The 15,697-nt window shown below is 50.3% G+C and overlaps 1 protein-coding gene across 3 annotated transcripts in view; it reads left to right on the top strand.

The window, feature by feature from the left end:
* The window catches only part of RGS3 (regulator of G protein signaling 3), a 74,960-nt gene that overhangs the window by 15,586 nt on the left and 43,677 nt on the right, over nucleotides 1-15,697 (top strand). For all 3 annotated transcript variants that reach the window (XM_035341563.1, XM_035341564.1, XM_035341565.1), the window contains 6 exons: nucleotides 549-630; nucleotides 1,471-1,576; nucleotides 1,850-2,189; nucleotides 2,631-2,670; nucleotides 6,870-7,060; nucleotides 8,580-8,663. In XM_035341563.1, coding sequence (XP_035197454.1) covers nucleotides 549-630; nucleotides 1,471-1,576; nucleotides 1,850-2,189; nucleotides 2,631-2,670; nucleotides 6,870-7,060; nucleotides 8,580-8,663 — 843 coding nt within the window. The remainder of the gene's footprint in view (nucleotides 1-548; nucleotides 631-1,470; nucleotides 1,577-1,849; nucleotides 2,190-2,630; nucleotides 2,671-6,869; nucleotides 7,061-8,579; nucleotides 8,664-15,697) is intronic.

The raw sequence follows: 15,697 nt of genomic DNA, 5'->3' as shown, positions 1-15,697 counted from the left end.
ACGGGGTAGTACACGAGAGCCTGCTCCAGCACAGATGCCTTGCAGACAGGAATGCACTGATCCTCATGGCTCCTCTGGAGAAGAGGAGGGCTGCTGTTTGCGTACTGCCCAGCTGGAAATGAAATGTTTAAGTGACTTGCTTGGAGAAACTGTGTTAGAAATCAGTGTCAGAGTCAGACTGCCAGGCTTTCCTTTCCAGTGGCTTGTCTGACCTTTCCTTACACTTGCAAAAGCCATGAACGGAGACTTGCTCAGTAAACACTTGCTTTGCGTCGCTCATCTCCATTGGTCTTTGGACTTGATTTCACACTGCTTTTTAGTGTTCTTTCCATCCCCTCGGCTGCAGCAGGGGAGAGACCCATTGCCTGGGGGGGGTCACAGAGTGACAGTGTTCCACGTGGCAGTTCCTTTGGGCTCTGCAACAGCTTCTGGAAATGCTGTGCGTCTGCGTTTCTGAAAGCAGCATGTGGCTGCAGTGAGGGATGCTCACTGATCACATACGGTGGGTGCTTTCTATTTAAAAGGGTGACTCTGGTGTCTCTTTTCAGATTACGATCCCTCGAGGAAGCGATGGGTTTGGCTTCACAATCTGCTGTGACTCCCCAGTCCGTGTGCAGGCAGTGGACTCCGGTAAGAGATTGGCTCATTTTCATCCCTCTTGATTTGAATGACTTTGCTCCTTTTTGCTTCGTGGAGCAGGCTATGGCTCAGAAGCTCCCGTGCTTTGCTCTGGCTACCTTGAAGAAACTTCACTTACGGAGTTCTCTGTTGCCTCTAATGAGGACAGAGGCCGCTGGATTACTATTTTGGCAGTGAGTTGCTGTAATGTGCAGAGATTTTTTTCCCTCTCCAACCTGAGAACTGTCTGGGTGGTTGGTAGACCTGCAGGAGGCATCTGTTGGGAGGAGCCAGATCAACACAGGAGGAGCAGAACTGCAGGAGCCCTTGGTTGCCTGAATGGATCCTCCTGGTGTGAATCTCCAGGACTCAGCGTCCCCCTGGTGCTCCCCACTGCTTCCCATGTCGGACTATTGGCAACACTCTCTCCATGACGAACAGTGCCTCTGGTCACAAACTAGAAGCAGAGACCCATCTGTTCACGTCCTGGAGTTTCTACACAAAAATAATGCATTCATATTCTTTTCCTAATTCCTAATGTTAACATATAATGCATATTTAACACAGCAAACTGCTGAGGAGATCATTGTGCCTAAGAGCTGTGAAAGGCATGGACTTCAACAGATTTCAATCAGTTCCTCGGTGATGTATCTAACACACAAAAAATACTATGTATAAAACTGAAAAACAACCTTAGCTCTGGTAGGGGAAGCAGATTAGTTTTGTTGCAGTGCGTGGTGCAAGCTGTGAAGCTGTGCTACGTGGGTGTCCCCTCACCTCAGGGCATCCCCTGCCCCAGCACGCTCCCTGTCCAGCAGGTGACTGACACCCACGCATCCCTTCCCTCTGCAGGTGGCCCAGCCGAAAAGGCCGGTCTGCAGCAGCTCGACACAGTGCTGCAGTTGAATGAGCAGCCCGTGGAGCACTGGAAATGTGTGGAGCTGGCACATGAAATCCGGTGAGCATCAGTGCAGGGCTGTGGGAGAGAGAGCTCGAGGGAGCCCAGGGCAGGGGAGCAGGAGCTTTGGGTGGCTGCGGGAAGGGGAAGGCTTTGAGGGATGCAGGACTCTGGGAAGGACTCCTTGGAGGGGAAGAAGAAAGGATGTAGGGGCTGGGGAGGGAAGGGCAGAGGCACTGCAGGGAGGAAGGGCTCATGGCTGTCCAACTGTGCCTCGGGGTGCCTCACTCCCTGCTGCTCCATCTCTGACTCGCCTCGTGCTGTCTCTGTCAGGAACTGTCCCACTGAGATCATTCTGCTGGTCTGGAGGCTCGTCCCGCAGGTCAAATCAGGGCACGATGGCATGATCCGCAGATCCTCCTGCAAGTCTGCCTACGACCTGCAGTCACCGCCCAACAAGCGGGAGAAAAACAGCACCATGCCCCCGCGGGCCGAGCAGCGCCGGAGCTGCCACGTACTGTACGATGGGAGCGACGGGCTGGTGCTGAATGGCTGGGAGAGGTACACGGAGATTGGCAAGCCGAGCCCCAACACCATGCCGCCCCTGTCCCGGGTGCCCTCTGCTGCTGACCAGAACTACATCATCTTAGCGCCCTTGAACCCGGGGAGCCAGGTAGGGCAGCCTTCCAGCCCCGCGCTCGAGTTACTGCACGCGGCTCTTGGCTGTGCTTGCTGGGTTCTCACTTGGCCCACACTTACGGGGCATCTCCTCTACATGTCTGCTGGAGCACATGCCATGTTTCTAAGCCAGAGCTACCTTGGGAAACCTTCTGCTCTGTTCCTAAAGCATTTACCACTGGGACTGTAGAGCCGAGGCCAGTGACCTGCTGCCTCCTCTCAGGGCTCACTCAGAGGACAGGGGTATGGGAAGTGCTTCCACTGTGCAGGCCACGGCACAGAACAAGTTCTCTTTTTCTGGTGGGCATAAAAGATTTTCACCTCTCTGGAATGCTTTGGCTTTGCTGGGTTGGGCATGATGAAATTTGCTGTTGTTGTGACGTCTGCCTTGAGCCCACTTCAGGTGACGGTCTCCTTTCCGGGTTGTGTCTTACAGCTGCTGAGGCCTGTCTACCAAGAGAACAATGCTACTGTGGGTAAGTTGCTGATGTACTGGAAACACTGCTCAGAGCTCCCAGCAGAGCTAGATCCAGCCTTTCCAGTGCTAGCTTTTGCTCTCAGCCCTGCACTGGAGTCCCTTGAATTTTGAGGACAGTGACAGGAGCCTGAGGCTCTTGGCTGTGGCATCTTCCCATTCTTTTGGTCAAACATAAAAGCAAGAACCCTTCCACCATGCCCCGAGGAGAGCACAGCTGCTGATGTGACTGAATGAGCCTCATGGTGATGAGAAGGGCTCTGTGGGTGCTCACAGCGCGGCTGAAGAAGGGAGGCTGGTGGTAGGGGCTTTCGGCTGGGGGATGATGAAAGCATGAAGTGTGAAAGTGCTAAATATTTATGATATGGCAGTTCCCTAGGCATCTATGGGTCTACCCGTGATATGTTTCCCTTCTCAGGCATGATACTGTACTAATTTGCTAATAGTGCTAATAGCGTCCCCCTGCTCTGCAGTTCATTTTATCTCTAGGGGAGTGAGGATGGCCATGAGCTGGATTTGTGCAGGCAGCAGTGCAGGCTGAAGGGCCAGGTTTGGGGAATATTCATTTCCTGGGCTGCTGCAAGGTTGCTGGCAGTCTCTGGACCAGCTCTCCTTGAAAATCTTTGAAGCATAAACTCACTTTTTGCAATGGATCCGCTGAAGAACCATGTGTGGCTGGGCTTACAGGGAGAGTGGGGTGGGGTGTGCGTCAGGGCTGGGGGGACTGCATGAATGCTGGGCTGCGAGAGAGGGAGTGGGGGCCAACGGGAGGTCTTCCTGAGCAGGACAGCAACAGGGGACTGTCACTTGGCAAGGGAGACCAGGCTCACAAGCAACCCAAGAGTAATGAGTTCTGGGGATACTCCCCAGTGTGTTCACTGGGTGCTGTTGACTTTATTAACAAAATTGCAGTTTTCAGCATGTTCAGCTCCTTGCAAAAACACCTTTTGCCTGCTGCTTGATTCAGGAACTTTGGGAGGCAGCACTTGCACTCTGCTCTGTTCGGATGCCCAAGGGTTATCTGTGTGTCCGTAGCAGAGCCGACCTCCTAGGTATGATCTTGCAGGAGTCTTTGACTCCGCTGTCCCTCCCTGGTGCTGGCACTATTTTCAGTGCAATTTCCAGCTAGAAAAGTTTGTGCTGCTTATAAAGATTGGGCAGTGCTCCAGGATGGTGAGGTGTGGGGCTGGCAAAGCCGTGATGGGGACGCTGGGGAGCAGGAGGGAGCCCCAGTCTTTGAATGCCCCCATGCTTGGGGCTCTGCAGCTGGAAGAATTTCCCACAGCTGAGCTGCAGAGGCTGTTCCGCACCTGGGATAACTGCAGCTCTTCCCCGCCATTTGTGGAGCCTGTGCGAAGATGAGCTGAGCCGTGGGGACTTGTTCTCACAGCAGAGTGGAATTTGAAAGACTCAGGCTTCTTCCCATAGTAATTTTTAATGATTATTTTCAGTTTATTTAACGCTAAGCCTTCAGAGAGAAGAACACAGTAGTTATCCTGAGTGATGATTAAGCACGGCAGTGTGGAGGTGGCCACCAGTCACACTGAGACAGGAGCTGATGCTTCAGACAGGCTGGATGTGCTTCTGTGCCAGCATGCAGAAAATGGGACTTGTGCAGGTGATGAATGCCTCAAATGAAATGAGGTGATTTAGGGATAAGTGGAAAAGCAAACCCTGAGTGGCCCAGGCAGTTTATATCTGTCCTGTGTTGGGCTGTCTCTCATGCTTTGGTTTTTATGTGGCAGCACAACCATGAGAAAGGGAAGGAGAAAATGTCAGAATTATTGTACTCAGAGGTGGAAACAACCCCTGGGTCACGAGAACTGCCCCCCTGCAAAGGCAGGCTGTTAAAGCAAACAGTAAACAGCAGGTTTGGATTGCCAGCAGAGTGTGGTCTGGCTCTGCTGGCATTTATCTGAAAGTAAACACACTACTTCCTAATACTTAGCGGAATATATAATGTTGGGTAGGTTCATATGTTTGCTTTGGACCAGACCCTATCTACTCTGAGCCATGTTCAGGAGTGTTTTGGCCCATTTCTGCTCAGGAAGGCTATGGGTGTTTGTTGCGGTGCAGAGGCAGAAGCCACCACGCTGAAAGCTGCTATGATGGGAGGAAGGGCACAGGGCTGCTCGGGGGTCTCTGCTGCGGCACCCTTCTAGTGGGGGCTGCAGGAGGGTTTGCTCCTCATGGTCCTTAGACATGGCTGTGGGTGAGGATCCTGGGCTAATGCTCCAGCTTTTTTCCTGGTCTACCTGCTGGACCTGAGCTGCTTTGGTTCATCAGCTGTTGGAGGGAGGAGATGCTGTAAGTTTTCAGCGGGGCTTCTTCAGAAGAAAGCTTGAATTTTTGGTTAGAGACACATTCATTTCCCAGGGCACTTGTTGCCTGTGAGTTTTAGGACAGAGCAGGGTTGACCAGGGGGTGCTAAGGCTCTGGGACCTGATGGATCTTGTGCTCTCAAGAGGAAATGTTGCAGAGCTGCTCCCTGCTGGCAGCCAAGCTGTCCTCATGCACCAGAGAGTAGAGCAGCACAGAGGGCTGCTGGGCACCTCCCTTCTGGTTCTGGTCCTGCCTGTTGGTCTTCCCTTGGCTCCATCTAATGGGTCTGGGGAGGAGGAGATATGTAAAGACATCCTCAGCACTGCTGCCTCCAGTGCATCTGAACTGTTTTGGTGCTCATAGGTGCTTGTGAGCAGAGGCACCAGCTCCCAACAGTCTGCGATGCTCTCACCTCATCACTGAGATAGTTTCTGCCCAGGGACAGCATCCTCAGGGCACTCTGTGTCCTGCGCCTGCACTCATGAGGCAAAATGCTGCTGGGAGCTGGCTGGATGTATTCAAAGGCTGGGAGGAAATGGTTTAGAAATCCTATACAGCAACCATTACCCAGCAATAGGGGGAGGAAGGGCTCACTCAAGCAGCAGGTAGTATGGAACAAGAGTAATACATAATGCTTTTAATCAGAGAATTATCAATTCTTTTAGAGATTCTGGGACTGGTCTGGCATATCGTCTGATGTCTACTGGCCTTGAGTGATGCAGGCTGCAGGCGTGGAGTGGCCATGGGAGTTGGAGTGGGCTTGCTGGGAGAAGTCATAGCTGTGCTCACCCAGCTGAGGCTGGGTTACACCGCTTCTGTGTAATCCCTCTATTGAGTGAGGCTTTTTGTGGTAAAGTGGGACAGAGCGAAAAGCAGTCAGGCTGCTCGCACTTCTTCCAGCACCAAAATGTGATGCTGAAAGACAGGGGATGATGTTGTGCCAGCCTCATGCAAACTGAGGTCATCCTTTTCAAAGTCACCCACATATCTGAGTAACCATCACATCCCGGAATGATTTGGAAAGATATGGGTTGATCCCCACGTGTTGATGAATGTGTTCATCGCTTCTGTCCCTTTCTCTAATCTGAATGTCTTCTAAAAGCTGTGATTAAAAGCATCAACCCCACCCCATGATGTGAAGTTCCCGTACTTTTCTAACTCCCATGCCCTGAATTCAGCACAGGCAGGACTTCAGTGGATAAAAATGTCCCAGGGCTTACATTTCAGTGTTCTTTCCCCACCCAGAGTTAATCATAGATGATTTTCCCCCACTAGAAAGGGAATGGCTGTAGGTCGGTGGTGCAGGCGGCTATTTCCTGATGGGGGGAAGCTCCTCGGTGCTTGTGTGATTCAGGTTGTGTTTGGGGTTGTCCTTTTTCTTTATTGTTTGTGTTGTGCTCTCGCTACAGCATAGGGAGATATATGTAATCACACCACGTCTCTTTCTCTGAAGCACTGTATTCATAAACTGTACAGAAGACAGCATACACCCAAATGCAGGAAGATGTGCTGGCCTGCAGTGGGGGTGGCTGTGACTTTGGGTTCATGTTTGTGTGCACACGGATGTGTTGGTGCTGTGGGGTAACCCAGTGGAGTCCTGGTCCAGCAAGAACGTAGCTCTTGATTGTGCATAAATGTGACAGGGCATCTCATTTTGCATTAGGAAAAATGAAGTCAGTGCTGTTATTTCATGAAACCCCAAGAGACTTTGACAGCAGAGTGATGAATATCCCTGCAGCTCCAGGCTCCAGCTATTCCCGTTAGATTTTGTGCCATCCTCCAGCCTGTGAGAACAGAAGCCACGCCAGTGATATGCAGTAGCTCTGCGAGAGCTCTCTTCTGATTTTCTGTGTCCTTCTGCTTCCTCTCTTGGTCCAGGAAATGGATGCAAAGGGAAGTCACACATGGGCTCTGGGAGAAAATCGAGGCTGATGAAGACTGTGCAGACGATGAAGAGCTATGGGAATTACCAGAACTGTACCATAGTGAGGCCACACATCCCACACTCCAGCTACGGCACATACGTGACGCTGGCTCCCAAAGTGTTGGTATTCCCCGTCTTCGTGCAGGTGAGTGTGGCTGGAAGTACATTAGAAGTACATACCAATGCGTGGATCCCCTGTCAGCCTCATCTCTCTTCCCCAGAGCTGGCTGTGCTCGGCACAGTGCCAGGTACTTTCTCTGAGGGAGCTGTGTCCTGCCCAAGCTGGACTTTCCCTTTTCAGCTTTCAAGTCTGGCCCTTGGGTGCTTGCTTGAAACAGGAGAAGGTGTACCAGTGTTCAGGCTTCAGCAGCCAACTTGGTGTAACTGAAGATCAATGTGGGTTCTTCGTGCTGTTATTAGTGTGTGGACAAAGGTTTTGTAGTCTAGTTGGTGGCCAGCACTAAAATAATTGACAAGGATCCAGAGCAGTAGTCTTAGCAGATTATGTTCTCGCTCCCCAGTTCCACAAATGACTTTCATAAAATCACACCCTAAATGTGGTGGTGGTAGCTGTAACTACTTCCATGCCTTCCATTTTTGCCCTTCATATGGCCAAAACCCCAGAAGGTCTGTATATTTGGGGACGTTACTGATGGATACAGCATCCCTGAGGCTGTGGGAAGCTATCGGTCCTCCTGTTAGTGGCGATACTATCGTGGCAGCTCAGGCCGTCTGCTTTGGGCTCAAACCCATGATCTCTGTTGTCTGTGACTCTGGCCTGAGATGGGGAACTCCTCAGGGGCAGACTGGGGCTGGTGATCGGGGCTGGCCTTGTGCTCACCTCTGTCCTCCCCAGCAGCACTGAGGGGGCTGCTGACATTAACACCAGCCACGGTTGCGCGCTCCGTTTGGTGTTGGGTAGGAACACAGTTAGCACTCCTGGCTATTTACTCATCTGGCCAAAATTTGTCTTAGGTTGAGTCTGGGCTGTTTCTGCCACTTCAGGAAGTGGTTTTTATGCTTTGCACGGTCTCGTCCTGCACGGCCCCTGTGCAGGGTCCCCTGCTGGCTGTGCTGCTCCGGAGGATCCTTCGAGGGCTGTGCTGGGCTGCCCGGGCTGAGCAGCAGCCAGGACAGCTCAACCTCTCCTGCTCTGCTCTGGTGTGAAACTGAGACGAGCTGGAGGCGCTGACCTGTGAGCTGGATGTGTCATGGGAAGGCCAGCCTTCTTAAAGTCATTTAAACTTACGTGTGAGGCATCCATAAAATCATGTCTGAGGGAGGTGGGAACCTAACGTGCTGCTGCTGTGGTTGTGCTTCCTGCTGAAGAGCACCCATAACCCAGCCTGCGTGGTGCAGAGCTGTTAAAGTACAAAGCAGTGAGCAGCTGATTATTGTCTTTTTATAGATGAGCCTGACGTAGGTGTTAGGTGTAAGGTTTTCTTTTCTGTCGCGGCGCTGGACTGCAGGCTCTCTGTCCTTTTGAGGGCAGCGTGGGGCGGCCCTCCCTGAATGAGTTACAGCCTGAAGTGAAGACAAAGTGGGTTTGGTGGGTGGAAAGTTTTTCTGGCAAACCACACTTCCAGTGGAAGGTTTGACTGTTTCTTTCTTTCTTTCCTTTTTTTTTTTTTTTTTTTTTTTTTTAATTTTCCTTTCAAATGTAGCCCTTAGATCTTTGCAACCCAGCCCGGACTCTGCTTCTGTCAGAGGAGCTGCTTCTTCATGAGAGCAGAAGCAGGACTATACAGGTAAGACACTTTCCATGCTGTCTGAGCTTTCTAAACTCGCTTTTCTGCACTCATGTAGTAGATTGAGAAGGGAAATGGTCTACTGTGCAGTACTTCTATTACTATGATATTTAGAAAAACTTGTGGTCAGGTTACCATGGGATAAACTAAACATTGATATGTCCTTTTTGGTAGAAATCAGCTCTTTCTTGTCTTCCTTCACACTCATGAAGGAGCAAATGTGCAGGGCAAATTCATGCCAGTCTCAGACAGACCCAGGAAGAGGGAGTTTAAGAATATTTTGTGCCAGTTTAGAGACCTAGCCATAGAACGCATCACAGGGCTTTTTAGAAATTTAGCTCATGAAGCAGGTCTCGTGTCCTTTCCAAAATCCTCTCCTTTGTGTTATTTCAGCTTCTTTTCTGCAACATTATTAGAAAGCTATTAAAAATCTGGGGAAACAACTAAGTTTTGGTTGCACGCTGAACCCATGTATTTGACAGCTCTAAACATCCAAACTGGCATGGCTTTGCTCGCTTCTAGCTGTAAAGTCTGCAAACTGTGCAACGTGGGACAGAGAAGGTGTCTCAGTGAACAGTGCAGTTGGGAGAACCCACTCGTGCACTGCTCACTAGTGCTGAAGGAAACTACAGTTTCTTTTGGGGCCTTTTCAGTGAATCTCAGTACAGGATACACTGTACAGAATATTTTGCATTTAGTTGGACTGAACAATGTGTCATCTTCACAGAACCATAGAGGAACTTTTACTTGAGTAATCTTAGTTTCAGTGTAACACCTTTTGGGTAGCAGAATCCCAGAAATGATTTGCTTGAATGGTACAAAGCCATTCAAGATTGCATTGAGTGACCTCTCTCACTGTCCCTCTGGTTTTCAACATGTAATTCATCTCTTATTTTGACTTGATTTATTTATTTTTTTCCTGCCAAGCTCCGTGAAAAATTGTATCACCCATTAGCGAACTTGCCGCTCATTTGTAAATAAAACTCTTCCCGTCTGTCCTGCTGTTCTTTGCTGTTCAGGGTCTTCTGGGCACCTGCCTGAATGAAAAGTCAGATAAATGCATGGCTGTGCAGCACAGCTGTGCTGCGATGGCTTGGAAATGTGGTGGCTACCTTGAAGTCAGGATGCTTCTCCTGGATGGTTTGGAGTTACTTGCCTTCAGGTCAGACTCAGAGGTCTGAAAAAGCAGCCAAATATAAAATAATTGAGTAATTCACACCATTTTTTAGCCGGGGTGAAGCATGTGTGCATGAGGACGTTCATATTTAGATGATGGAGAGTCTCAGGACAAGCATGTTTGAAGGAGGTGTGCTGTTCGGTCACCAAATGGCCACCTTAGCCATTTTGGAGACCCATCTGTGGACAGGATTAGGAGGAGGTTGTCTCAGGGAAATGACTCTGTTTGCTTATGATGCCCTAAGGATGAGCGTGAGGCTGGAAAAGGATTTCCCAATTGGAGCTGCTGCCAGGAAAGGGCAGGATGCTGTACACTGGCCAGGAACGTGAGACAGCCTTTGAGAATGATGGTGCCTTGAGGCTGTAGTATCTGTGAACGCCTGGCAGAAGGGCAAGGCAAGAAGCTGTGACTAAGTGCAGTGAAAAAAAAATAGAAGCACTGAATGGGAACAAGCATGTGGCAGCCCCTGCTTTGGAAGGCAGGAGTCTTTCCCTCAGCATGAACTGGGGTGGGGTGCTGAGCCTGGTACTGTCAGGAGCCAGGAGCCGTAGGTAGGACCCTGGAACATCAGCCACATCCCTGGGAATGTCTGCAGTGCATCACTTACAGGGTCTCAGCAGAGCTTTGAAGGGCTTCAAGGAATCGGTGTGTACTTTTCTGGAAGGCCAGAGACCTCCCTTCTCTGGTGGGGCAAGGCAAAGGTGTCTGCTTTAGTCCTGACAGGCTGTGAGAGAAACTTCTGAGGCCAGCAGGACCTAAAGTAGCCTGGCCACAATGGAGATTCCCTGGTTCAGAAGGGCTCACAGAATCACAGAATAGTCTAGGTTGGAAGAGTCCTCCAAGATCACCAAGTCCAACCCCTGACCTAATGCTAACAAGTCCTCCACTAAACCATATCCCTAAGCTCTACATCTAAACGTCTTTTAAAGACCTCCAGGGATGGTGACTCAACCACTTCCCTGGACAGCCTATTCCAGTGACTAACAACCCGTTCAGTAAAGAAGTTTTTCCTAATATCCAACCTAAACCTCCCCCTGGCACAACTTTAGTCCATTCCCCCTTGTCCTGTCACCAGGCACGTGGGAGAATAGTCCAACCCCCACCTCACTACAGCCTCCTTTAAGGCACCTGTAGAGTGCAATAAGGTCACCCCTGATGCAGGACCCGGCACTTGGCCTTGTTGAACTTCATACCGTTGGCCTTGGCCCATCGGTCCAGCCTATCCAGATCGTCCTGGAGAGCCTTCCTGCCCTCGAGCAGATCGACACATGCACCTAACTTGGTGTCGTCTGCAAACTTGCTGAGGGTGCACTTGATCCCCTCATCCAGATCATCAATAATGATGTTAAAGAGGACTGGCCCCAGTACCGAGCCCTAAGGGACTCCACTAGTGACTGGCCTCCAACTGGATTTGACTCCATTCACCAACTTCTCCAACTTCTCTTTTCACTTGGGCTCACTCCCTTTCCAGGCTTCTCTGCTGCCTCAATAGAGGCCGTCTTGTTTCTGATGGCTCCTTTCTACCTTGCTCCTTGTGTCTTCCCATTTTTCCATTGCTTCTGCCATGCAGCCTCTCTCAAACTGGACCACTGCTCCTGTGGTTTGCAGGGCTGCTTGTTTTTCTGCTTTGCTTGAGTGGCTTGAGAGAAGAGAGCCCAGGTGAAGGGGCTGGAAATGGAGATTGTGTCTCATTTTTATTTTTTAAACCAGAATCTTTTCCCCTTGGCAGTTTCCATGCTTGGCAATGCATCCTTAGCAAGCTCTCTCCCATCTCCTAAAGGAGTCAACCTATCTCTCTGGAGGCTTGCCAGAATCTGTCCTTTCCCTGACCTTACCTCTGGGGCAATCCTTATTCAGGCCTTAATCACATCCTGTCTAGACTTTGTTGCAATTCCCGCTTTTACGGTCTTCTGAAATCCCTCCAGCCTGCGGTGTGCCAGAGGAACCTGTGTGATGCAGGCAACTGCGCTCAAGGTGTCGAACGTGGGTTTTGTCCTTCTTGGTGCCTTTCTAACAAACCTGGAGGCAATTTCCCAATGCCCTGTGGTACTTTCGCACCACAGACCACACTCAGCTCCTTCTCAGCTCTCTGCCATCCTGGCAGGGTGTGCAGGTCATTACGGTCCTCCCTTGAACCCCAGAAGCCCCAGCTCTGCCAGAAGTCTGGTGAACGGAGACCAGCACACCCAGGCTTTAGGCCTTTCTCTGCAAGGCAAGGGCTTTACATTATTTTTCCCAGGTGTTGAATGCGAGTTCTTGGCCCTCCTGGCCATTGATGGAATTGCCATTTCCCTGTTTCAGTGTGTGGCTGGGTTTGGCCAACACAATGGATTGACTAAAACCCTACTCTCTGGCACAGATGTTTCAAGATCCTATTTTCAGTCTTTTTTTAGACAGCTTCATTTGTCTGACAACATCAGAAGCTTGTGTTCACCTCCTCCCTCCACCACATTAGTCCTATGCACTCCATTCCTACTTCTCCACTGCCTCTTTATGTCCTCATCTTCATAATTTCTGAACTGGGTGATACCATTTCCCCATCTGCTCAGCCACTGCTTATACTTATGTTTGAGCATAGATGCACAACCCTTTGAAGCCTTCAGTGCTTGCCCTCTCCAAATGCTCACAGTAGAAAAGGGTTTGATTCCAGTAAGCCAAGGTGAGGCTCAAGATTGACAGTTGAAATCACCACCATGGATCTGCTTTGGGCAAGTGTGGTGTTGTGTCTTCATCAAAGTCTAGATGAGCATATAAACTCCTTGCGGAGTATATAGCCCCCTTGCCAATAATCTTGACAGAAAAAATGTGTGAGGTTGTAAAAGGGTAAATGCATTGTGGGCTGAAAGGCTTGGGAAGTCTTGGTAGGAGAGCATCTACTTAGTACGGGCCCATTTGGAAGTCAAAATCCAGGATCATGGTTAGAGGGCTAGGGCTGTAGCATGGCAAGCAGCGACTCAAAGGCTTTAGCATATACCGAACCTGATAAAGTTTCCCTGACCTGGGAAGTTCCTGCCCATCTCCAAAGCACTGTGCCCAATGTGTGTGCACCTACCCTGCCCACAAACTTAGACCGCTTCTGTACTTAGACTGGGGCTCAGCTGACTGATGCTGATATACTAAGCTGTGGAAACTTGATTATTTTTGTTTGTGTGCTCCCATTCCTGTGGTCTCTGTGAAAATCAAGTGAATTACAGGCCGTGCAGAGAAAGCCCAGAAAGCTGTGACTTTGAAGCATGTAACTGGGGAGCAGCAAATAGAAGTGAGTGGGTGTTAGCAGCCTGTATGCGGGGAGCAGTGTTATTCGTGGTCTGGTGAGTCCACCAGTCATGTCTGCTTCCTAGAGTATATGAATTTGCATGCCCCCCCTCTCCCCAACAGCCACGAGGATAACTCTAGATTTGGAAAATTTGAGGAAGATTAAGAAAGCTTCGTTCATTTAGATCATCCCAGTGACTGGGGACACGTGAGCCTTGCGGGTACAACCCTCATGCTGTTCTAACTGGACTTTGAGGTTGCACCTATTTCTTTTGGAGGAGAATCCAGTACTAGTAAAGGGATACAAAATGTGTGTGGATCAGTCCTAAGGAAAGATGTGTGATCGGGATACCTGGGCTTGCTCTAGCCAACTGCAGACAGCAATCTCTGGCCAGTGATGCAGGCGATCACCACTGCGTGATCAGCACACAGAAACTGCTGCTGGAGTAGGGGAGCTGTGTCAGCAGGCAGGGTTGGCACTGACCCGTCCTGCCGGGGCCGTGCTGGTGCACTGCTGCAGTTACCGGCTGCAGACCCCTCCCTGCCCTACCCCAAACAGCAGCGGCCGTGCGTAGGTGTGCAGAAGAGGACAGGCTTAGGAGGAAAGTTCTTAAGCCTGACTTTGAAGGTGCTTTGGCTGCAAGGCTTAATTCCTGAGCACCTTTTTGTCATGTTTTGTTTTGTTTTCCATGTTTTGCTTGACGAGGCACAGCCATCACTTCCCCCTTCCTGTGGCAGGGCTCTGTGGCAGTGTGGTGCTGGTCCCCTGTTCTCCTCCTGGGGAAGCACATAACCCAGCACTTCCCACCTCCCCCCTGGCTTTCATTTTCTCATGTTTTCTTTTATGAAACTCTTTAAATGTACCTCTTCCTTCTGTAACAATATTTTGCTAGTTACGTTCTGTAGTTAGTCAAATCTACCTGCAGAAGGGTCTTTGCTGCTTGCTGTGGAGCAAGCACACACTGATGAACAGTTTCTGAGCCGTCAGTGTCAGCCTCTCCAAACGTTTTTTCCTGTAAAATCTACTTACTCCCACTGAAATGTCGGTGTGATGACTGCCATGTGGCCATGCTCCACTCTAGTAATAACACAGGTGTGCCTGTCTCCGCCTTCAGAGGAGTCCTTTCATCATCCCATTCATTTTCTTTCTCATTTTAGAAGGCGAAGTTAGTTCTGGAAAACAGACAAAGATATTCGAACTCTCTGAGGAGCAGCTCTGGTGGATTCTGTGCCATGCCTGGATGAGTGCAGGCGCTGTGTTTATTTTTCGTTTGCTCTTTGGGTTTTGTGAGCCCTGTGGTGCATCATGGCAGGTACCAGACCTGTCTGCAAGGGGCTGTTAGGGGCATGCTGCACTTCGTTGGCAGCATGGTGGCAGCTCTGGGCACAACCCCGGCCTGCTGGCTCCAGCCCTAGCCTCTTCTCCCACCTCCTGGCTGCTGCCCAGGGATCGCCAGGGCTCCAGGCTCCGTGCTCAGCCCTGCAGGGGGGTCTTGCTTACACCTCTGCCAGCAGGGCTGGCTCGAGCCCTGCCCCACAGCACTGGGGTGCTGCTGGTGGGCTTTGGCTGCGTGCCTGCGAGGGGCACACTAGCATTGTGTGTCCCCTCCCCTCCCCCCGACTTCTGTAAACCTCCCTGCTGTGCGGAACTGCTCTGAAATCAAACGTCTTCCTGGAAGCAGCATCTAATAGAGATGCTCTTACTTCAACCACACCAACCGTGTTTTTATCTGCTCTGCATCCTGAATTCAATCAGTCCCATCTTCCCGTAAAAGCACAATGGTACCTGCGAACACTTCGCATGTGTTTGTGTTGTCATGATTCCCTATTTAAATCCACTTGGTTTCAAAGTTTTTTCCCTGCTAGTTCTTCTGTCCCTTTTTCGTTCCCTTTAAAATTCCTTGTGTGTTAGGTGTGCATTTTCTTTCCTTCATTTCTACTCGTATCACTTGCTGGTCTTGCTTTTCCTTCCTTGGCTTTGCTGAGCTGCTCTTCTCAAAATGCCTGAACATCTCATTGAGACTGAGGGTCCTGGGCTGGCACTGGGGCATGTCCCTGAAAGAGTACTGCATGGAGCAAGAGAGGCATGGGAGAAAGTATAGTGTGGTTTGTACTTTGTTGTTCCTTATATTAGTAATAATGATGTCAGAAGTAATGAAGAGGGGAAATGTGGGCACTAGGCCAACACTGTGTTGAGAGCAAGGGGAAGGGATTTTCCAAATAATACAGAGAGAAACAGACACTCCCTGGTTTAATTGTCCATTAAAGCTATGCTGGTAGCTTTCTGCTTATTAAGAATCCCACAAAAATGAGTTTGCAGAGCAAGGAGAAATCATGTGGGAAGGGCCTGATTTTGGTTGCAAAGTCAGATCCGCTGTCCTGACACGCGACACAGCGCCGTGTGATAAATTGCTGCCCAGCTTGTCCCCCTCCTGACATGTGCCCGTCAGCCGCCGGGCACGGAGACAAACTGTACCGGGAATGCGTCCCCGTAAACAGTGACTCAGACCCTGTCCTGGGCAAAGTCACCTTTCAGAGGGTGACTTGGTGGTGGCAGTGGTGCCAGCCCCTGGGATGCTGGGTTGTTTTCTGCTTTTGCAAA

The sequence above is a fragment of the Oxyura jamaicensis genome, chromosome 17 (genome assembly GCF_011077185.1).
Source record: "Oxyura jamaicensis isolate SHBP4307 breed ruddy duck chromosome 17, BPBGC_Ojam_1.0, whole genome shotgun sequence".
Taxonomy (NCBI): Eukaryota; Metazoa; Chordata; class Aves; order Anseriformes; family Anatidae; genus Oxyura; species Oxyura jamaicensis.
Note: the sequence above shows the minus strand (reverse complement) of the source record. Positions and strands in the feature narration are given on the sequence as shown.